We start from the raw sequence: 24,596 nt of genomic DNA, 5'->3' as shown, positions 1-24,596 counted from the left end.
GTAGGGTTCTGTTTACATGATCACCCACCTTCTCATGTAGCTATGAAAATGGCCAAGTTGAGTCTAGAGCTAGCTATACACTAGTAGAATCTTGTCCAAAAATTATGTTTAAAAACATTAGTTACATTTTCTAATCACTAGTGAGGCAAATCAACATTCATTTTCAACTGCAGTGATGAGAAAATTCGAAAGATCAAGATGGACATTTTTTTTCTCAAACTAGCAAATTTCTAATAGTGTATTTGGTTTTAATTCGCTAATTTGCTCTGAAATTGATTGTTAAAAGCTAATGAAATATTGATCTACTTTTGAACAACATTCATCAAACTGTGGAATGTACTTAGAATTTTCATACAAAACTTTGAACAAAAATCTACTAGTGTATAAACAGCTTAAAAGAGAAGTATGGACTTATTTTTTTCCCCCATATATACTTACCTAGGTGGATGCAACATCTGTCCGATGCTGCATCTGTCCCCCGCCAGCTCGAAAGTGTGAGAACTCAGCGATCACATGACCGCTGATTGCAGAGTTCTCATAGCTGCTCTGAGCAAAGAGTGATGACTGTCAGTCACCGCTGTCTGCTTTGCCCCCCCCAGCTGGAGCGCTGGGCTGTGGAGAGGGAGGGAGCAGCTGGCTCAGGCTCTCAGCAGATCGCTTAGCCAGGTGCTGCTCACGTCTCTGGGGTGGATTCCATCTTTGAAGTTGGGATCTTTCCCCAGCCTGGACTGGCTTAGTGACATCAGCCAACAGAGGGCTTCAGCCTGCTGTCGGCTGAAAACAGGTCACAGGAGTGCAGAACGAACTGCACTCCTGTGATCTATAGAAGTACAGCCAAAACAGCTTTGGCTGTACTTCTCCTTTAAGACGCTCCAGATTTGGCTTACAGTGGCCCAGCACAGATCTCATGACTCTGCTGCATGCTAGTGGTGCTTGAGAAGAATCAAGTCTCTGGATGGTTTTCCAGTCACCACCTACTGGGATTTTGTTTGCTTGAGGTGTTCCTGCTTACAAACTAAATGGTTTCCTCAGTCATCCACCCAAAGGTACATCCAATGGAACTTATCCTTTAAAAGTATAAACAGAACAATTTTAACTTTAAATATGAATTCACATTATTTCTTTACTATAAATAAAACAGATTGCAGTAACCCTAAAAAATACAGCCATTGATTCCAGAATTGGTACAAAGATGTCATCTGGTCATAAATGTTCTCTTACCTCAAGAAGGCTGGTCAGTAACTTTACACAGATGGTGACTGGCTCTGTCGTAGGGCAATGTGAACTCCATCCTGGCAGTGATGTGACGTGTACCATGCCTTTCAGAGTTCTGGCTAAAGATGGAAGGCCATAGAAATGGGGAGCATCTGACACTTTTAAACAGTCAAGCAAACGCAGGGCTAGTTGTGTTCTGACTGCTCCGGCAAGAGCCATGCACTTCCTGTCAGATTAAAAGTATTTGAAATAAATTATGGTTTGACAGTAATAGGAGGGTTTTTTTTTTTTTTTTACTGTAGAAGGGAAACTAAATGGCTAGCAAGCAGATCATTATAACAGGGCTGATAAAAAAAAAAAAAAAAAGAAAAATAAATACAACAATATGAAGCTGTTGCCATCAGGTTTCATCCCTTATTATATAGAAAAATGATAAATCTTCACATTTGTTCCAGTTTTACTTTCTCCAAAGTTTTTGAAACAATCCTATATATCAGATTTTCTATCAGATTCAATTTTCACCTTGCACTGTAATTTAAAACAGAACTCCAGCCAAACATAAGATAAAAATTATTAGTCTGTTTAAAAAAAAGGAAATAAAGCTAGATTTTGATGCTTTATTCAGCTTCACTCCAGAGAAGTTCTTTTTTTTTTGCTACTAGATGCTCCCAGTCTGATGACCAGAAACAATGAACTCACTTCCTCTGAGCCCAGATCATCCTGGACCTGAGAAGCAGCACAGTGATTATTTCATCTCGCTGTTGTCATCTTCTCTTTCAATTAGCAGTCTCATTTTTAGTACATGAACTGATTGTTTCCTTATACTAATTCTTCCTTTCACACTCTAGTCCTGCTGCACAAGAACTGCAAGAGAATACATTGTTTTAATTAAAAAGCCATTTAAAGTGGTTGTAAAGGGTAAAGTTTTTATTTTTTTTACCTTAATGCATTGCCATAATGCATTTTCTGCATGGAGGTAAAAAATCTTTTAGGCAAGTATTTGGGGAGGGTGGGGGAGCTGCAGCTGAGCCCAATCTCGATCAAGCAGTGTGCCTGAAAGCAGTGACACTGCTCTCTCCCTCCCTCCCTCTTCACTGGACTTAGTGAGAGCAGTGGGAGCCATAAAATCCAGTGGCAAGAGAGGGGGGGTTTGGCCGAGCCACACTGTGTGTGCCAATAGATGCACATAGTGTGTCTCGGGATTAAGTGTACTCGAGTGCTCCCATAGCAAGCTGGGGGGAAAGTCAGGAGAACCAAAGGGGACCACAGAAGAGGAGGAGTGGGGCTGCTCTGTGCAAAACCATTGCAGGGAGCAGGTAATTACAATAATAATCATTACAGAACTGCATTAATGTGCTTTATAATCTGCTTAGAGTTCAGCTTTAATAGTAAATATTCTGTCCATAGTTACATAGAGTAGATAGGTTATACACACAAAAAAAAAAAGGGTCAATCAACATTGTCATGGTAAATGACATTACTTGAAAGTTCAGAACTAATCCTGTCTATTCATTTGTTATATCCCTATCATGGTGAGACCCATTTCTCTTAATTCTTACCCTAGTGTCACAGGATAGATGTAGGTATAATCTCCCCAGCAGATATCAATGTAAAAAAAAAAAAAGTGACAGATTCAAACTTTTCCCACATTTTCCAAAACCAGAAGTAACACAAATATTGGCTAGCGCTGCCTTGGGGAAACAACTGATAATGCCATAAAGTAAAAAGCAAGCATGTATTTTTGATGTCTCTGCCCTAGGCAACCCTAATAAACCTCTGACTGCAAATAGCTGAATTTGAATGGAAATTGCATTGTATTGAACAGACACTGGAATTTTTCCCCAAACATATTTCCTAGAGAAGTTAAGCTAGGAAGGACTGTTATCATAACTGAACATTAATAAATATGATGACAAACCTAGCGGCATGTCATGCAGTCATACCGTAGTTATACAAGCAAAAACAGTTGCCCGTTAAGAAAAGTTAGCCACCAATAAGTGAATAATTAACAAGCCAAGCTAAATGTATCCTTAAATAATTTTTCTGTAAACACACAAATACATATTTTCAATTGCCATTCAAAACGTGAAACAGAGAAACACATTAAATACTAAACCAAAATGTATGTTTATTGGTCTATGAAGAGAATAGTATTCAAGCCTGTTCCCTGGCAACAAACAAATCAGATGCCAAAATTGTAATGTCTGTTATAAAACAAATTATGTGGTTGGCATATCTTCCATTTTTGTCAATTCACAACCACTCATAGTGCGATACAACTGCAGGTTTGTAAAGACCTTTTCAGGTGATCCTTTCACTACTGACAGTTTTCTCCTATGTTCCAAAACACAATCCACAAAATACAAGTTATTGAACAAAGTACTGTGTTACCTAAGAAATCTTGAAATTATTAACCACATATAAGAAAAGGGAAAGTAAAACAAGGTTCTGGAAAGATTCACTAAAGCCTATTCACAACAAAATACCTAAAGAAAATATGACTAAAGAATACACTTGGTTTTAGTTCTCAATGACCATCAAACCTCAAAAACCAAAAGAGTAGCTAGGATCTGCAATCCAGGAGATCATGTGACAAACATTCTCAGCAGAGGCCAGCCGAAATGTGATACATCTATGACTATTACCACGCAACAAAAGTCAATCTAATGATTGACTTCTGTCAAATGGGAATGTTGGAAAACTTTTCTAAACCAGCCGGCTGCTGCCAATCATCTGCAGTCACTGACCAGTGTATTCTGACAGTTGAGAATTACCGCAGTGAGAAAAAAATGAGCACAACAGAGAGAATTCTTCTATCCTTCTCATTTGTGTGGATGGTGGAACCTGTTCATTTATTTATTTTGATCAGCCCACTGGCTGATTGAGGGAAAAATTAACCACCAATGGCCATCCTAAGCCTAGGATTACTTAAAGCTGAACTCCATCTTTTGTTCCACTTTACATAGTTTTGTTTGGACAAAGCTGGCCCAAACGAACCATGCCCCTCACTAACATCTAAGACCACTGCATGTGCTGTATAAACAGTGTGTAGCGAAGGGTACATACAGCACTGTGTTCCAGTCCGAGCCAAGACTTTTCTGTCTCAGCCATTCAGAGAAAGCCATGTATTCTATCAATGAGTCAGAGAGGCGGGCTGATTATGTCACATCAGAGGAAGCTTTATATCCATTGATAGAATATACTGCTTTCACTGAATGGTTGAGCGCCACTCTGGCACACCGACACTTTGTGATCCAGGTCTGAGACAGGAAGGTCTCGGCTTGGACCACAATACACTGCTGTATGCAGCGCCTGCTACATGCAGTTTATACAGCGGCCTCAGAAGGTAGTGAAGGACACAGTTCATTAAGGCCAGCTTGGCCCAAACGAACCATGTAAAGTGGAACAAAATATGGAGCTCAGTTTTAACAAAAGCCAACACCAACAGATAATTATTCATATTGGATATTTTTCCCATTCCCAATATTTCAACTAAGATAAGACAGCCCTTGGGCGTTTTGTATCAGTTGGGAGAACATGCCTGTGCAAAAAAGTATGGTTAGGTTCAAATTAATGTGATGTAATTTTGGCACCATTTTCAGTGTGATTATGTGATGCAACTTTGATGCGTTTTTGCATATTCTCTGGGGCTACATTGCACTGTAAGATAGCACAGGAATATTTTCCAAAATTGCACCATTCTGAGTCGCACTGATGTGAATGGGCACCATTGATAATAATGTGATTTCCCTTGTCATGCAATTCTCTGTGACTCAAGCTGCATCTGAAATTGAAATAGTGTAAATGGAGCCTAAATATCCATCAAGTGACAAGTTTCTTGGAAAATAAGACAGTTCTGCATTTGATGTCTACTATTGGTAAGCTATGTGATTTATTGATTAAGACTAACCATTATCTCTCAACTGTAATGTTCTTTGAAATTACTAGAATGGGAGTTTGCTTCCTTCCTTTCATTCTAAAACAAGTAATATTTGTTCATTACAAAGTACTATATTATGAAAGGGAAGGCAACTGGACAGAAAGCAGAAAACATTCTCTGTAGCATTTGCTCTGCATTCCTTCAATTTATTAAAATACGCCATGTCCAAAAGGATCAGTAAAAAGTGTATTTTGAGCTGGCACTTCCTAGCTAAATAAAACAATTCCTATGACTGTTGGAAATTTTAATGACAATATTTTCCTGCCTATGTTGCCATACCAGCCTTCTTGATGTTAACGATCAAATCAAGCAAACAAACCTCACTCCAATAGTGTCATCTAAATTGGAAATCATATAGGAAGAGTGAGGTCCTTTGAAACAGCAGTAGGTTTGGTCGTTGACTTGGGTTATACTATAGGGTCCTCAGAAGCTCAGATTTATAGTTATGTTGCACATGGCTTGGCCTGCTGTCAGCGTCATTAAAAAGATTTAGATGATCTAAGGGCCTGAAATAACAACAAGAAAATCTTTCACTGATGTAACCATTTTTTTAAGTCACTATGTCCCTTCTTCACCTTGCCATGTGTTTTTGGGTAATCATTAAACCAACGATGTGACTGTCATGAAACCTCTGCTTATAAACAGGAAGCTCCGACAAGGAAAAGTACAGTATGATGCACTTTCCACAAAAGCCTTCTTCCATTCCTGCCACTGTTGTGCAGCTTTCATTCAATTTCAAGCCTGTCCAATCTACCTAATTCCGAATCATCAGATAAAAAGAACAGTTCAATCTAGTCATACTTGGCAGCAGCTCTGTGTTGGATCTTAATAAGTGTGACATCTGTCATGAAAATGTCTTATAGGTAGCAGAGATCTCCTTAAATAAGCACCTTGGCTAATCAGCTATCCTGCCTTAAAATACAGTATTCTTTAAAGAACTCTGAAAAATATAGGAAGCAGCAGCTTCAACTATTCCTGCTAAAGACTGAATCCTGATGAGGGAAAAACAAAGACATACCTATCATAGCTCTGGCAGCTTGACAAACTGCAAGAAATATTAAAGGGTCGGAAGTGAAAATACAAGAGCTATCTATATTTTATATATGGGAACATAGTGGAGGATTGTTATCTTTGAAATATAGGAAACTAAGCATGAGCCTTGATAATGTAACAAGTGGGAATAAAACAGTCTATACAATGGAAAATAAAGGGATGGTTGCACTGTGGTTGTAACTTTTTATTCTGTACCGTATTTTATAGAGAAACCATTTTAAAAGCAGGATGCTTTACAGCAAACAGGGCTGATTTTATTTTGTAAAAATGTATAAATATTTTATCTATTTTTTTTGTTAAAATAAAATCCCAAATTGCAAATTGTAATCTTTTGATGAATACATGCAGCACTTCAATATCCACTCTTCCAAACACTTTTAATCAGCTGTCAATAGTACAACAGGATCCATAGTGTATCCACCCAGGGACCGCCACTCAAAGCATTGCACTACAACTGGCTTTATTGCAAGGAACTGATGTGGTACATTGTTCTTTTGTTGTTGTATTTGGACAACATACTAGACTTTCTAATAAGAAAGCCCAGCACTATCTTAGCTTAGGTTATCCATTTCAGCCTACTGAAGATGTAGATGGACAGGTGTCTTTACTCTGGAATCATTTGGCTGTGTGCCTATGTATAGTCAGTGATTTATGTCTGTGCTCACAAGCAAGGTGTCCGTCTGTAATCACCATCTGTAATCATCTGAAATACTGAAAAGACATATGCGCAATACCTGCTGGCTATAAAAGGTAAATAATAAACATTCAAAAGCAATATTTAAAAGAGAAGTTTGAGTTTATAAAAAAATAAACATTTATACTCACCTAGGTGGATGCAGAATCGGTCTGAGCAATCAAACACTGCTGACTGCTCAGTTCTCGGTTTCATCCTGAGCTCTCTGCTCTGCCCCTCCAGCGCTCACTGGAGCACTGGGCTGTGAAGGGGAAGTGGCTGGCTCAGGCTCTCAGTGGCTCACTGAGAGGCTGAGCCATTTGCAGATCCAGGCATCTGGGTGGATCCCGACTATAAATTTGGTGTGTGAGTGATGTCCGCCGAAAGCGGGCTTTAGCCCATATATTACCTTTAAAATGTGGTTTTGTTGAATAAGCAGCACAGTGGCTATATGGTTAGCACCTCCACATAGCAGCACTAAGGACGTCTATTCAAATGCCAAACACGGCACTACCTGCACAGAGTTTGCATGTTCTCCCTGTGCCTGTGTGGATTTCCTCTGGGTACTCGGATTTCCCCCCACACTCCAAAGACATGCTGGTAGGATACTGGCCCCTGTCTAAACTAACATTCGTATGTACAGTGCCTTGAAAGTATTTATACCCCTTGAAATTTTTCACATTTTGTCAAGTTACAGCCAAAAATGTAAATGTATTTTATTGGGATTTTACATGATAGACCAATACAAAGTGGCACATAATTGTGAAGTGGTAGGAAAATTATAAATGGTTTTCAATTTTTTTTTACAAATAAATATATGAAAAGTGTGGAGTGCATTTGTATTCAGCCCCCTTTACTCTGATACCCCTAACTAAAATCTAGTGGCACCAATTGCCTTCAGAAGTCACCTAATTAGTAAATAGAGTCCACCGCTGTGTAATTTAATCTCAGTATAAATACAGCTGTTCTGTGAAGCCCTCAGAGGCTTGTTAGAGAACATTAGTGAATAAACAGCACCATGAAGGCCAAGGAACACACCAGACAGGTCAGGGATAAAGTTGTAGATAAGTTTAAAGCAGGGTTAGGTTTTAAAAAAAAATATCCCAAGCTTTGCACATCTCACGGAGCACTGTTCAATCCATTATCAGAAAATGGAAAGAGTATGGCACAACTGCAAACCTACCAAGATATGGCTGTCCACTAAACTGACAGAATGAGCAAGGAGAACATTAATCAGAGAAGCAGCCAAGAGGCCCATGGTAACTCTGGAGGAGCTGCAGAGATCCACAGCTCAGGTGGGAGAATCTGTCCACATGACAACTATTAGTCGAGCACTCCACAAATCTGGCCTTTATAGAAGAGTGGCAAGAAGAAAGTCACTGTTGAAAGAAAGCCATAAGAAGTCCCATTTGCAGTTTGCGAGAAGCCAAGTGGGGGACACAGCAAACATGTGGAAGAAGGTGCTCTGGTTGGATGGGACGAAAACTGAATTGTTTGGCCTACAAGTAAAACGCTATGTGTGGAGGAAAACTATCACTGCACATCACCCTGAACATACCATCCCCACCGAGAAACATGGTGGTGGCAGCATCATGATGTGGGGATGCTTTTCTTCAGCAGGGACAGGGAAGCTGGTCAGAGTTGATGGAAAGATGGATGGAGCTAAATACAGGGCAATCTTAGAAGAAAACCTATTAGTCTGCAAAAGATGAGACTGGGGCGGAGGTTCACCTTCCAGCAGGACAACGATGCTAAACATACAGCCTGAGCAACAGTGGCATGGTTTAGATTAAAGTATATTCATGTGTTAGAATGGCCCAGTTAAAGTCCAGACCTAAATCCAATTGAGAATCTGTGATAAGACTTGAAAATTGCTGCTCACAGACACTCTCCATCCAATCTGACAGAGCTTGAGCCATTTTGCAATGAAGAATGGGCAAAATGTCACTGAATAGATGTGCAAAGCTGGTAGAGACATCCCCAAAGAGACTTGCAGCTGGAATTGCAGCGAAAGGTGGTTCTACAAAGTATTGTCTCAGGGAGGCTGAATACAAATGCACACCACACTTTTCAGATATTTGTAAAACATTTTGAAAACCATTTCTCATTTTCCTTCCACTTCACAATTATGTGACACTTTGTGTTGGTCTATCTCATAAAATCCCAATAAAATACATTTACGTTTTTGGTTGTAACATGACAAAATGTGGAAAATTTCAAGGGGTATGAATACTTTTTCAAGGCACTGTAACTGTCCAACATTTTAACATTTGATCGCTTTTCAACTCCTCATGGAGTTCACAAAGAACAGAGTACAAGCCATCCAACTGGAAAAAGAAGATGGACTTTTTTCTGGCTTGTGCATGTGCAGTGAATGGGACGTGGCCACACAAAGGCAAGATGATTAAAATGTGCATACCTAGCACACAATAATCAGTAAACATTTAAATTCACAAAAAAGATTAAGTCTTTTCAGCAGAGATACAAATGACAATTAGAGATACCAGCAGAGCTAAAGTTGTCCATGGACAGAAAAAGTGGGAGTGGAGCAAGAGGGTCTGTGACAGGTTTTCTAGCAGTTTAAGATGGTGGTCTTTCTCCAAAGATATGAGTTTGACCTTGTTGAAAACAAATGGATTGGATATCTGTCATTTCACCTCTCTTAACAGATTTAATACTTACATTTTTAATGCATACAGTTTCAGTAACATTAATAAATACGTCAGTCAAAAATGTACATATTCCCATTCCAGTGATATGTCCACTCATATATGGAGATTTATTAACATTGATACACAGAAAAAGTGCATGTCTGAATTTGCATTAGACAGGTGCCCGATTTTGTCAATTTCTTGCTTGATAGCCCTGCCCACAACTGAATCACACCCACTTTGCATCCAATCTAATGTCAATAGCCTGTTATGATAGCCCATGACCTCTCTAAACTATCTATAACAATACCATAAGCTGTGTATCAGAACACACTAAACACAGAGTAATAGTAGAATGGCAAGGCAAGTACCCTTTTTAAAAGGTCACCATAAGCAGCCCTGTATTTTTCTCAGCGTACATTTTTTCAAAATTTCACTTTCTTGAAGTGCAAAAATCTTCAAAACATTTCCTATAAGTCACTATAATAAGTGCAATCTCCTGACTTTACTGTACATTCCGAACACAGTTTAGTTTTAGATCATGAAATAATGAAACAATGTGAAATAATTGTGCTCTGCCAAAAAATATATTATAATAATGTGCTTAATTAAAATAAAACCTCTGCAAACATGAAAATGTGTGTTCCTCACATACACCAAAGCCAAACCAGAAATAACGTTTTGTGCTGCTGATTAAACCAGAAACACAAGTGTTGCGCTGCTCATAAACCCAAAATCATGAAGTCAATCTGTGCATAAAAATATATATAAGTGTTATGCTGCTAAGTGAAGTATCATAAATCCAAGTGTGGCAATTGTACGTACAGAGATGGACGCAGTCATCCATCTTGCTAAAGATCCCTCATCTTGTATCATCCTCTCTCCCTCCAACCCCCCCTCCCTCAGGAATGCGGATTGTATGTAGGCTGAGATGACAGGCATCAGGCACAGCAGGGATAGCTTCATGGTCATAAACCCCAATTAGCCTGGGCCCAGTATGTCTGTGAGACTCTTGCTTGAAGTTAATCGTAAAGCCATAAACCAGTCCTTCACTGGACTTCAAATGCATTCCAAGATAGCCGTAAAACAGACATCACATTTAAAACCCACTTTTCCATATAATTTCATATCTTAATCTAGGAAATAATTAAAATGAAGCAAAGCATATATTCGGATAGCTCAGTTTAAGGTGAGTCACCTGATATCATACACCCCTAGCTGAAGTCTACAGGACAGCAGAGAGCCATATAGTTCTAGCTGAAATAGTGAGATATGGCATATTTGATGTCGGAACATTCAGGATATTATTCTGCATATTAATCTACTAGTGGCTAGGCTGCTACATGCACCTAGGGAATGTTATTGACCATGATATAAACTGGGAGGGATTTGGACATAGCCTGAGTTACCCGCCTAAAACACCCCTCCCCAAATGAGGCGATTGGTTCTCTGCTGTAAGGAGACACCCTGCTGGGTTCCTAGAAAAAGGCTGTTATGCTTGGAGCAGTAAGTTGAAGAGATCTCCCTTTTAACATCAGGAACCAACTTGGGTGACGTTACCCTTTTGTTCAGGAAACTTGATCTGCTTAAACCAAGGCTGACGGCAAGTATTCTACCTCTCTACACTTCTGTTATCTCTCTGTTGTGGTATTGCTCTCTGCATTTATATATATATTGGCTACATCTTTTTCTGTAAATATTTTTATTGCACCATTTTGACCTTTTTAGTAATAAATCCTATTTTCTGAAAAGTGTTGAACTGTTTCTAAAGCTCTTTAATACAAACTAAGAATCCCTGTCTCTGAAGAGCGCTACTGTGTGTTTTAAACTTCTGCATACATCTGTCTGCGGTGACATTGTGTATACAGACGCTTATTCAAATATCATAGTGTTATAGCTAATATTGGCGAGTTTCCTACTTTTCTCTACAAAAAGGCGGTGGTGGCAGTGTGAAGGCTTAATTGCGTAAATAACCTGACCCAGTAACAATCGCTCTCAGGCTGCAGGTACATAGATTGTGGTCCATTAGCTGGAAAATCTTTGTGCAGGGTGCAGCCGAGCGTGGCATTGTTACACACGTGACAGCACGGTTTTAGATTGGCTAGTCCTTCGGTCACGAGTTGGTGTGAAGGGCTAGGGGTCTGACGCCGCGACCATCACACCAAGGTCATTGTTAAATTTGCAGAAATTTAGGTGATGCAGGAACAGGGTTACCAGTGGTGAGGGAGGAAACTGAAGCGATCTGGAAGTTTTACTGTATGCTGAAATGCGAGTGACCTTTTTACTTATGCGAGCACAATTTTAATAAATATTTGGTGGTATTAAAGTACTACACTATGGTGGCCTGTGGTTCTGAGTTGCAAATGGAGTGGTACAGCGGAGGTTGGAGAAAACCGAGAACCCTGATTTACATAGGAAGAAGGAGGGAACCTGAGACCGGTGGGGCATCTGCCCTGAGAGGAAGGATAACAAATGTGTATATCGACCTATTAGAATTTGTAGGTCAATATCTTAAGTTGAGTATCCACCTATTTTGCATATGTGGTGGAGCACTGTGATCCATTAACAGCACTGGGATTGTGGGAGCACTGTACCAGCAGGAATCCACATTATTTACACTAAGTTTTTTTCATTTGAACTGTCCTAATACTGATATTGGAGAGACTATTAGGGCTCATGTACGCAAGACGTTTGGAGAACACTTCTGAACTCTGGAAATTGACAGCAGGAAAACGCAGGTTAAAAAAAAGTTCGTTTTGTCGCGTTTGCATACCACGGTTAGCTACGTTTGCGTTCAGAAGCGTTTTTTAAAGATAAGCACAGGAGAACCTCCCAAATGCCCAGAATGAAAAAGTGAAAAGTGGGAAATTATTAACTATTTCAGACTGTTTCAGAGAAATACACACAGCAGAAGCAGACACAGAAGCATGAGTTGAGATAATTAGGTGTGAGTTGCTCATTAACATTTCTTTTGTTTCCAAGGGTGGGAAGGTGCCTGCTGGAGTGAGTCATTAAAGTGAACTGACAGGGGGTCTGCAGGAGGAATTTGAGGTGTGAATGGGTATTAACATATCTTTTGTTTCCAAGGGTGGGAGAGGTCTGAGGTGTGAATTGGTCATTACAATGTGTGACAAGCTTGGTAGGAACATCCTGTTAAGTGTTTTTTCCATCTGAGCACCTTGAAAACTCTTTGCTTGCATATTTCATGATGAAAAAAGGCTCTGGACAGCATTGGGAACTGGAAGAGTTAAAAAAAAAATTCAAATGCAAACGCTTATAAACGCAATTTGCCGCGTTTTGCATTTGGAACGCTGATAGAATTGACGTCTAAACGCAAGTTTGTTCCGTTCAAAAAAATGACTGTAAACTCAACTGCTTGTAAACTGTAAACAAAGATGTGTACATGGACACATAGGAAAACATTAGGGAGAGTTCAGGGGCTGCTGAAAAAGCCGCTGAACAGCTCCTAAATGTGAGTTTGCCAGCTGCAGTGTACATTGGCCCTTACATTTATGATAATAGGGACAATCTGTTCTATGGATTTGTACGCAGATTGAACAATGACTTTGGGTTCATGACACTATACTTAGCAGCATAACACTTATATTATATATTTTTATACACACATTAAATTCATGATTTTGGGTTTATGAGCAGCAAAACACTTATTTTTCTGGTTTAATCAGCAGTGCAACGCTTTATTTCTGGTATAGTTTTAGATACGTTTTTTTTAACCTACAACCTATATAAACTAACATGCAACACAACACACTTTTCTCCTACGCCAGGAAAGGACCCAGCAGACCCAATAGGAATGTTCTGGAATTTTCTGGAATATGTACTGCTTGCTGCCCTCAACAGACTGGGGTGGTCCAAATACACTAGATGCAAATGGAGAAACAGAAAAAGGGCGCACCGACCTAGTGCATTATCGTTTAAAATATTTATTGAAGAAACAAAGTAAGTATCATACTTACAATAGACATAAAAACACAGGAATGTCAAACTGAACAAGATGTATGCAAGATGATCATCTCATCCCACAGACTATCAGTATTCAGCTACATGGCAGAAGATCACACATGCTGGGCAGCCCCATATACTATTCACCTGCCCTTACATTTATTTATTTTTTTTTGTTTTGTTTTTTCATCATATACCACCAATGATCTTCTCATAAGTGCTCTGCGTTCGGGTGGTTCTGATATGGCCCTTTTGATATCATTTAGTAACCTATATAAAGAGAAGTGCAGACTCCTATAGTGCTGGCTCTGAGGAAGAGGTTGTGTCCTCGAAACGTGTTAGCCAGTTGATCATCCAGGGTTCCATCATATGGACTCAAATGTTGTTTGGATCATACATCTTGTTCAGTTTGACATGCCTGTGTTTTTATGTCTATTGTAAGTATGATACTTACTTTGTTTCTTCAATAAATATTTTAAACGATAATGCAGTAGGTCGGTGCACCCTTTTTCTGTTTCGCCATTTGCATAAACTAACATGCACCTTGCATATTATTTCTCTTTTATTGTCTTATACTATTGAATGACTTATACGGAAAATAGAAACATTTAAGTACCACTGTCAACGGTGGCTTATGTGGTGTAGATAAGAAGTGTAACCTCATGGCACTCACATGTTGCCTCCCTTGGTATTGGCGGTGCTCCTTGTTTAATTTCTAAGTAGTTGCAGTCTAGAGTAGAAAATGACTATTTTAGGAACAAGAACAAGCTACACTCTTCTCTGTGTTGCCCAACTCCCTAAGTGACTGCAGAAGCTAAGAACTAAGGTAATGGACCTTTTAGGTTCTATGCGGATAAATGAACCTAATTTTTGATACCGCATTCATTAAAGGTTAATTACCATTAGAAAACATATCAACCATGAAAATTCCCATTAAGAATGAAGTGAAAACGAGAACAGCCGGTATCCACGCAAAGCCATTTTATCATTAGATTTGCTGTTAGCCAATATTGCTCTGCAGAAACAGATATGTCTTAGACTCCTTAGCAGCATGCATTCAACTATTAACGCTAAGAGGATTAATTATTCTACACTGCAATAACCGACAATTAGCTCTTTATTTCTAATAAAGTTTTTGGCTTTCATATTTCTATACATAACTTAATATGTTCTGGATTATCAACAAAACAGTCCAGTGAAAAATGAAATCATTAACATGCCTATAATGAGCTGCAGGAAGTGTATGTCTGGAAAGAAGGATAAAAAAGCTAGACGTGTGCTTCAAGAAGAAGGAAAAAAAAAACGTATAAACCAACACAGGCATGGAAGAGAATTCACAAATATAAAAACTGCACCCACTACCTTAAAGTTGTCAGGTATACAAAGTGCACCTCCAGGCACAAAATGGTTCTAGCGCACAAATCCAACTCATACAACACAGATAAGGAACATATATTATAATTAGAACAATGAATCCATAAAGAAAGTCCATAAAAAAAATTAACCTTCATAAGATGGCAGCCTTAGCCGACTCTCCTTCACACAGGATTTGGGTCAGTTCCCACCAGCAGAACATGTAAACACCAAAAAGAAAAGAAAGAGGGGCCGCTGCCTGAGTGTAGTAATTATTAAAACTTAATAAAAATGAAAATGATATATTGCACTCACATGTAAAATGAAAATACAAGCTCATCTGTCAAGTTTCCAGTAGGTTGCAGTACCAGGCGGTCAGTGGTGTTACAGCAGACCCCTCTAGGTGGATGTGATGTCAGATCCTTGAAGTATACAAGGGAGCACACCAGGAAGAACCTACTACACTCAAGTAGTGGCGCTCTCTTTCTTTTCTTTAGGAAAGAAAATTCAGCAAAAGGTGACCGTACATAGCTGCTATATTACTGACCTGCCCTCTATTATGCCAACAAAGATCCTTGAACGGTCTAAGCAACTAAAAGCTCTCTGAATGTCAGTGGATGTGCAAGCTTCTACCTTATATGTGTTCTAGCCAAGACCCTCAAAGGGATGCTGAGGCCTCAGTAGTGTATTGCGGGATTTTGGGTTATGCATACCACAGCTCCATCTATCATGAAAACTATTTTACATTGACAGTTTTGGGGGGGGAAATCCACATGTCTATAATAGATAGCTGCATTACATCTACAGAGGGCCACACTTACATAAATCTTAAGAAAAAGGACAGCACTTTGGTAAAAAAACAAAAACTGTACAGTAATGACTGAATTTATGTTTATATATCTCTGAGAATTTCATAAAGTATTTATATGTAAAATTCATAAATTATAGCCCCAGTTTGGGCTTAGTTTACCTGACATTAAAAGAAAAAGAAAGGATTTTTAACCTGACAATTACAGCAGCCAATTGACAGTGTCCATCAACACCAGCAAGAGTGGACAAGTCTGCATTGCCTAAGAGGTTATAAACTGGACTCTGTTAAGACTCTCATTCAGACTGCCTATATAAATATCGCACTTTTCAAAGGCAGTGGGTGATGCCAGTGTGGGTAACCCGTAGTGCAGAGGTGAGGGGCAGTGTAAGAGATAACAGTCCAAGAGCAGTAAAATTGTGGTTCTCAGTGCTAGGACTTTTAGCTCCAAACAGACAGGAAAGGGGTCTCACATGGGAATGGTAGGGGTTGTACGAATATAAAAATGGTGAAACTGAAGTGTGCCATTCTGGTACCTTTGGGAATTTGTACAGAAACAAAAAAAGGGCTAATAATGCATGCTGAGTCATTCTGCAGAGAACAGGGGTATGGCATCAGAAGCTGCTAAAATTGCTTGCTCAAATACATCAATCAGTAAAAACGAATATCTAAAGTGACCAGTCAGAAGATAACCAATAAATAATTGTATAATAATTTTCCTCCACATCTGCTTAAAATTTGTGAACAGTAAAGCTGGAAAATGGAATATCAGACAGCAACTACCCCATTCCCCACCTTGGCAGCATGCTCCTGTAATTTTCTGATTTGTTTGTTACAGAATGCAAAAAGGTACATACCGTATTTTCCGGCGTATAAGACGACTTTTTACCCCTTGAAAATCTTCTCAAAAGTCGGGGGTCGTCTTATACGCCGGTAACGGCATGCTGACACTTTTTAGCAGGGGGTGCCGCCGCCCCCCCCCCTTCCAACAAAAGGGAAACTAAGTACAGGGGTGGGCAGGGGCTGCTGTCTCTTACCTGGCTCCGGTCCCACGACGATCCGGTTCAGGAAGCGCGGCTGCTCCTTCCTTCGGTTCGTCCACTGGATGTTCGCGCAGCTGCTCGGCTCCGCCTCCTCACCGGTGATTGGCCACCAGAACTGTAGCTCAGGAAAGGCACACAGGCGGCCAATCACCAGCGAGGAGGCGGAGCTGAGCGGCCCCGCGAAAATCGAGTGGAGATGCAGGTAAGTGTGCCGTGCTTAGGTGCTGCTGCAACCACATATGCTGGCTGCAGCAGCACCATACTGGAACAGGGGTCAGCAAGTGTCAGTGGGAGGAATAGTGCCCCATCGTTGGTGTCACTGATACCAATGATGGGGCATTATTCCTCCCACTGACACCAACGATGGGGCACTTTTCCTCCCCCCCACTGACACCAACGATGGGGCACTATTCCTCCCCCCCCACTGACACCAACGATTGGGCACTATTCCTCCCCCCCCCCCACTGACACCAATGATGGGGCACTATTCAACCCCCCACTGACACCAATGATGGGGCACTATTCCACCCCCCACTGACACCAATGATGGGATACTATTCCTCCCCCTCCACTGACACCAACGATGGGGCACTATTCCTCCCCCCCCCCCTACTGACAGCAATGATGGGATACTATTCCTCCTACTGACACCAAAGATGGGGCACTATTCCACTGACACCAATGATGGGGTGCTATTCCCCCCAATGATACTAATGATGGGGCACTATTCCTCCCACTGACACCAATGATGGGACACTATTCCTCCCACTGATACCAATGATGGGGCACTATTCCTCCCACTGATACCAATGATGGGACACTATTCCTCCCACTGACACCAATGATGGGACACTATTCCTTCCACTGACACCAATGATGGGGCGGTATTCCTCACACTGACACCAATGATGGAGTGCTATTCCTCCCACTGACACCAATGATGGGGCACTATTCCTGCCACTGATACTAATGATGGGGCACTATTCCTCCCACTGACACCAATGATGGGGCACTATTCCTCCCACTGATACCAATGATGGGGCACTATTCCTCCCACTGATACCAATGATGGGGCACTATTCCTCCCACTAATACCAATGATGGGGCACTATTCCCCCCACTGTCACCAATGATGGGACATTATTCCTCCCACTGACACCAATGATGGGGCACGATTCTTCCCACTGGTGTGCACTGGAAGAGGGGTAGTCTTATACGGCGAGTATAGCCCAAACACTACATTTTAAACAGGAAAAGTAGGGGGTCGTCTTATACGCCCAGTCGTCTTATACGCCGGAAAATACGGTATATTTATATCAGAAATCCAGCTGGTAGGCTCTTCTGGTCTCCTTCCTTTGGACCCACTTACATAACCTCTTCATGTCTCCTCAGTTGGTTAATCTATACATATTAAGACATTATTCATTTTTAACAGCTTGGATGTGGACCTCTTCCTCAGCTGTACAGGGTAACTCCAGTGGCACTGGCAGAGGATAGAGTGTCGAGACAACATCAGCTCTCATTTTTACATTACTTGATTTTAAAGTACCTAGGTGGTCATATCAATTTGCTTACATATGGGTTAGTACAATTTTGTGTATAATGTTTAATCGGAATAAATTGACAATATATCTCTCAAAATGTATCATGAAGATGTTAATGTACACTATTCTTACACCATAGAATATATTGATTGTCATCAGCAGCATTCCTGAAAAAGAGAAGTTCTAACCTTGAAACACGTTGGATGTTTGGCTATTACATGATTATATGAAGGACTATCTATGTAATCCCATGCAACTATGACCGCTGACATGTCTGCAGAATTATTTTTAAGCCTTATGTAAAAATAAACTATTTGTAATTTAAAAAAAAATGTTTTGTGTTTGATATCTTGGCTCATTGACTAGTGCTGTCCCATAGTCCCAATTCCCTGGGGAATATCATTTTCTTTTATGCACTCTTGATGTCTGACAACTTCACTTATGACAACTGTGGATTGCCTGGACTTCAATTCCAAACCTTTTTGAGCTCTTCCACTCTTGCCTGCCTCCCCCACAGCCATAATCAGATTATGGTTTTGCTGTTGGAGAGCAGCAGATGGTTTCAGCTCCTGTTCTCCACCTATAGAGAACTCCTCAGGCATGATTCACCCTTTTCGGGTCTTATTCATAGTGGCAAACTCTATGATTAAGCCCTGAAAAGGGCGAAACGTATCTGAAGAGTTCTCTGCGAGTGGAGAAAAGGAGCTGAAGACATCTTTATAATTTTATTTACATTTATGCAACAGGGAAACGGTGTCTGCGTGCAGATGGCCACCATTTTGTTGAAGTCTACTAGAGCCTGATGAGTCGATCCTGTGTGTCTTGAACCAGTCTATTCATATGCTGATCCACTGATACAGATTTGGGGGCATTTGAGTGGTATTAGTTTAATTGCTTTGGGCTACATCAGCTAAACCTTAACAGCCAACTCCAGGTCTATTTTCACTTTAAATAGCTTGTTTGGGCCACGCTGTCCCAAGTGAACTATTTTTTTTTACAAATAGATGCGGCCACTGTCAACGCTGTATAAACTGTATTAAGCACCAGAGAGGACGTAAGCAGAACACTCCAACACAGACAGAAATTAACGTGTTTTTTTTTTTCAGTAGAACACATGAAGGCGACAACTACTGGAGTCCCAGATATTGGTTAAAACCCTACAGAAGCTGTAACCCTTTCCCTACTTTATTCAGAACAAAAAAAAAAAAACAATGTTTTAAGATTAACATACACTATATTGCCAAAAGTATTGGGACATCCCTCCAAATCATTGGATTCAGGTGTTCCAATCAACTCCATGGCCACAGGTGTATAAAATCAAGCACCTAGGCATGCAGACTGCTTCTACAAACATTTGTGAAAGAATGGGTCACTCTCAAAAGCTCAGTGAATTCAAGCGTGGTACCGTGATAGGTTGCCACCTGTGCAATAAGTCCATCCTTGAAATTTCCTTGCTGCTAAATATTCCATGCTCAACTGTTAGTGGTATTATAACAAAGTGGAAGCAACTGGGAACAACAGCAACTCAGCCACAAAGTGGTAGGCCATGTAAAATGACAAAGTGGGGTCAGAGCATGCTGAAGCACAAAAGTCACCAACTGTCTGCAGAGTCAATAGCTAAAGGCCGCCAAAGTGTGGCAGATTAGCACAACAGTGAGAGCTTCATGGAATGGGTTTCCATGGCCGAGCAGCTGCATCCAAGCCTTACATCACAAAGTGCAATGCAAAGCACTGGATGAAATGGTAAAGCATGCCGCCACTGGACTCTAGAGCAGTGGAGGCATGTTCTCTGGAATGACAAATCACGCTTCTGTGACTGGCAATCCGATGGAAGTGTCTGGGTTTGGCGGTTGCCAGAACAGTACTTGCCTGACTGCATTGTGCCATGTGTAAAGTTTGGTGGAGGGGGATTATGGTGTGGGGTTGTTTTTCAGGGGTTGGGCTTGGCCCCTTAGTTCCAGTGAAGGGAACTTTTAAGGCATCAACATACCAAGACATTTTGGACAATAAAAATTGGGTCATAATTCCAACTTTGTGGGAACAGTTTGGGGATGGCCCCTTTCTGTTCCAACATAATTGCGCAACAGTGCACAAAGCGGGGTCCATAAATACATGGATGAGTGAATTTGGGGTGAAGGAACTTGACTGGTCTGCAGAGTCCTGACCTCAACCCAACAGGAACACCTTTGGGATGAATTACAGCAAAGACTGCGAGCCAGGCCTTCTCATCCGACATCAGTACCTGACCTCACAAATGAGCTTCTGGAAGAATGGTCAAACATTCCCATAGACACACTCCTAAACCTTGTGGACAGCCTTCCCAGAAGAGTTGAAGCTGTTATAGCAGCAAAGGCTGGGCCAACTCAATACTGAGCCCTACGGACTGAGACTTAGATGCTATTAAAGTTCATGTGCGTGTAAAGGGTAAAGGCAGGCGTCCCAATACTTTTGGCAATATAGTGTATGCTTTTAACTGCATGTAGCCTATATCAACTAAAGAACAACTGGGGCATTACATCCTTAAACATGCTGAGGGCCATGTGGCATGTGAGAGTACATTCCCAGTGCTGTGAACTGTGTACATTTATGGCAGTTCACAAGCAAAAAATGGTGAGAGGTTCTTAAAACAGATCTTCACTCTCACTCTCCACATTCCCTAATTTTAATTTTTTGCTCCATTATTTTTTGTTCTTATTACCTTTACAATTACCATTTCATGTCCTTCTGCATTTCTCAACTAGACAAGAAGAACTTCGCCTTCAGCTGCCTGCAGCCTCCTGAAATACTCCGCCACGCATCCCAGGAGGCTTCAGGAAAGTCTAAAGCACATGTGCGCAGCATCAAGGGACTGGCGGTCTCTTCCTGGTTTTTGCAGCTGGCCCCTTAATATTGCATGCACATCATCAGAGAGGCAGCTACAAGAATTATAAAGAGATAGTCGGATCTTGCAAAGGAGGAAAATGGCAGCACGGTACCAGGTGGGCAGTAGTGGAGCAGCGTATTACAATAAGATAGCTCGCTAAATGTGCGAGTATGTTTATTAGAGATAGTTCAGAAAAAAGGATGAGTTGAGATAGAAAAAAAAATAAAGGGAAGCAAAGTTTCTCTTTAACAGCAGACATTGCTGCAGGAGAAAGGGGTAGGGCATTGGCTAAATCCTTCATTAAACTGCATTTATCCTTTAAAAGCTCTGTGCTTAGATGGGAATTTACATAAGTCTAGAAATCTTGATCAGATTTTAATACTCATTGGATGTTGGAGCATCCTTATATCTTCAAGCCTCATAATTAAAGTATAACAATGGGACAAAAAACAAAAGCAGAGGTAAGACAAAAAAGCTGTGTTTAAATTAATGCTTGGAGAAAAAAAAACAAGTAAGCAAAGAAAATATTTCAATCTTAATAGCACACAAATCAGCAAAAGTTGTCAAATATCCTTAAAGCCCACTGTGATTAATCCAGCATAGTCAAAATCTGGACTTAACATGCAAGTTGGCACTTACCGATCAGTAACTGAAGTTAAACAGAGCATTAGTGTGTTAAAAAACACCATCAGCTCTTTCTGCAGATGCTGCCTCACAGCTGCTTGTGTATCATCCACGTCCTTTTTGGCCGTTTGCTCTTTCTGGATGATTAGATCTAGTAGTGGACTTGGGCTCTAAAAAGCAACAGTAAAATTAGAATTTTCATCCTTGTGATCCACTCATTGAGGCATGAATTGTGCCTGGGATAAGTTGTCTTTTACAAGTGTAAGAAATAAAGTAAAGCTCCGAGCAAACACCTAGATAGATTCTTGAAATACATGTATGCGAATTGTTTTATCTGCCAAAACATGTGTTATTCTTTTCAATCACTCCTGTGATTTACACACGTCTACTATGCAGCATGGTCACTCCAGGGACACCATTATTCAGATTTCGTTTTGCGCACTATTGTCTTAATTGCATGCCCACTAGACCGTGAACCCGCATCATCACACTGCAGGATTGACTGTCCAATAAGAATGCCTATGAGACGGGAAATTGTAAAAATGAAAAAATAAATAGTGGAGTCAAAAGCCCAAGAGCTTGGTCACACCATATTTGTTGAGTTGTGATTTACTGCACAGCATCACACATGTACGGTGTAAATAGGGCAAATAGAAATCAATTGTTTTCTATGTGCTCTGTTTTCACCCTATATGTGCACATATGGTGCGCTGAAAAACACGCGAGAGAGAGAGAGAGAGAGAGAGAGAGAGAGAGAGAGAGGGAGAGAGGGGGTGTGAGAGAGGGAGAGAGGGGGTGTGAGAGAGGGAGAGAGGGGGTGTGAGAGAGGGAGAGAGGGGGGTGAGAGAGAGGGGGTGAGAGAGAGGGAGAGAAGGGGGTGAGAGAGAGGGAGAGAAGGGGGTGAGAGAGAGGGAGAGAAGGGGGTGAGAGAGAGGGAGAGGGGGTGAGAAAAAGAGGGAGGTGAAAGAGAGGGGGTGTGGGAAAGGGAGAGAGGGGGGTGAGAGAGGGGTGGGAGAGAGAGGGGGAGAGGGGGGTGGGAGAGAGGGGGGTGAGAGCCAGGAGCCCCTCTGTCATAGTTCACACTGAGCCCTGTATACCATCCATGGTGACTATGTGTGTAGAGGGGGTACAGCGATGGAACATGTGTGCAGACTGGGTGCAGCGATGGAACATGTGTGCGGGGGGGGTGCAGCGATGGAAAATGTGTGCAGGGGGGGTACAGCGATGGAAAATGTGTGCAGGGGGGGGTACAGCGATGGAACATGTGTGCAGGGGGGGTACAGCGATGGAACATGTGCACAGAGTGGGTACAGCGATGGAACATGTGCACAGAGTGGGTACAGCAATGGAACATGTGTGCAAAGGGGGTACAGTGATGAAACATGTGGGGGACCCAGTGTATATGGGGGAGCGCTGTATTTCATATAATGGGGGCCCTGTGTGTCCTGGGTGGGGGCAGTGTACTCATAATGAAGGATTCCTTGTCATGTGAATGGGGAGTTGTACTCTTTATATTGAGAGACCCCTATATGACCTCAGGATGGGGAGCTCAGTACATTTTACATTGAGGAACCCGCTGTATGACCTGGGAATGGAAGCTCTGTATGCCATTTAATGCGGGACAAACTTTCTGACCTGAGAATTGGGGTTCATTGTGCTTTACAATTGTGGGTCCCCTTTCTGCCCTAAGTAGGTGCTCTGTGTGCCTTATAATGAGAGGTCCACTCTGACTTGAGGATGACCATGTCCTCTGCACTTTATAATGGCGAACCCCATGTGTGGCTTGAGGATGGGGGGCACTATCTATACCACCTCTCACGCCCTCTCTCTCATCCCCCCTAACCCCCTCTTTATCTCATCCATGCCCACTCACCCCATCTCTCACCCCCTCTCTCTCTCACACACCCCCTCTCCCCTCTTTTTCATCCTCTCTCTCTCACCCCCTCTCTTTCATCCCCTCTCTCTCTCTCTCTTTCACCCCTCTCTCCAAGCCTCTCTCTCTCACCACCCTTCTCCTTCACCTGCACTCTCTCTCTCATCCCCTCACCTTCCTCTCCCTCTCTCACCCTCTCTGTATCTCACCTCCTTTTCTGCCCCCCTCTCTCACCCCCTCACCTCCCTCTCCCCCACTCTCTCACCCCCCTCTCCCACACCCCCTCACCTCTCACCCCCTTCTCTCTCACACCCCCTTACCTCCACCCCCTTCTCTCTCACAGCCCCTCTACCCCTCTCTCTCACACCCCCTCTCTCACCCTCCTCTAGCTCACTCCTTCCTCTTCTCATTTCCATTCTCTCCCCCCACCTCTTACCACTTTCCCATCTCCCCCATCTCTCTCTCTCCCTCTTATTCCTATCCCCCTCCCCCTCCTTCCACTTCCTCACCCCCTCTTCCCCTCCTAGTTTCTAATCTGAGTTTCTGTCATATTTCAGGTTTTTATTAGGTGTTCTGTCAGTAGATATTCCATGTTTCCTAACAGGAAGGAGCTGAGTTGGAGCCAAAGGCCCACACAAGGCATTTAACCCCTCAATCATCGGGAATCTATGTAACCAGCCCCCGAAAACCATACGTAATTTTTTCTGCAGTGTGCAACACTTCCTTCTCTGTCACTAAGGCCCAAATTATGATTTGCACACAGGCCCACTTCTTTCATAAGACACTCCTGGTTGTGTCATAAAGATGGCTGCCACATGGCAGCCCTCTTTAAACCTAGAAGTACCCACCAGCTTCTACAGAAAGAAGCCAAGAATGTCCAGACAGGCTATTCTGCAGTAGATATTTAAAGGTCCTCTCTACGTAGCTGAGCTGCAATATGTAGTCGGGGCTTGAATGTGGGTGTGGCTTGAGTGTGGGCAGGGACACAGGGGC

The 24,596-nt window shown here is 41.7% G+C and overlaps 1 protein-coding gene across 1 annotated transcript in view; it reads right to left on the bottom strand.

Annotated features, from left to right (window-relative positions):
* The window catches only part of RTTN (rotatin), a 326,182-nt gene that overhangs the window by 118,268 nt on the left and 183,318 nt on the right, over positions 1–24,596 (bottom strand). Inside the window, exons 28-29 of the mRNA XM_089664026.1 lie at positions 21,746–21,900; positions 1,222–1,441 (exon numbers count right to left, since the gene is read on the bottom strand). Coding sequence (XP_089520152.1) covers positions 1,222–1,441; positions 21,746–21,900 — 375 coding nt within the window. The remainder of the gene's footprint in view (positions 1–1,221; positions 1,442–21,745; positions 21,901–24,596) is intronic.

Source organism: Staurois parvus, unplaced genomic scaffold (assembly GCF_062004578.1).
Source record: "Staurois parvus isolate SC_StPar_1 unplaced genomic scaffold, SC_StPar_1.0 ptg000045l, whole genome shotgun sequence".
In the NCBI taxonomy this organism is placed as follows: Eukaryota; Metazoa; Chordata; class Amphibia; order Anura; family Ranidae; genus Staurois; species Staurois parvus.
This window is presented reverse-complemented; position numbering and strand designations above follow the sequence as displayed.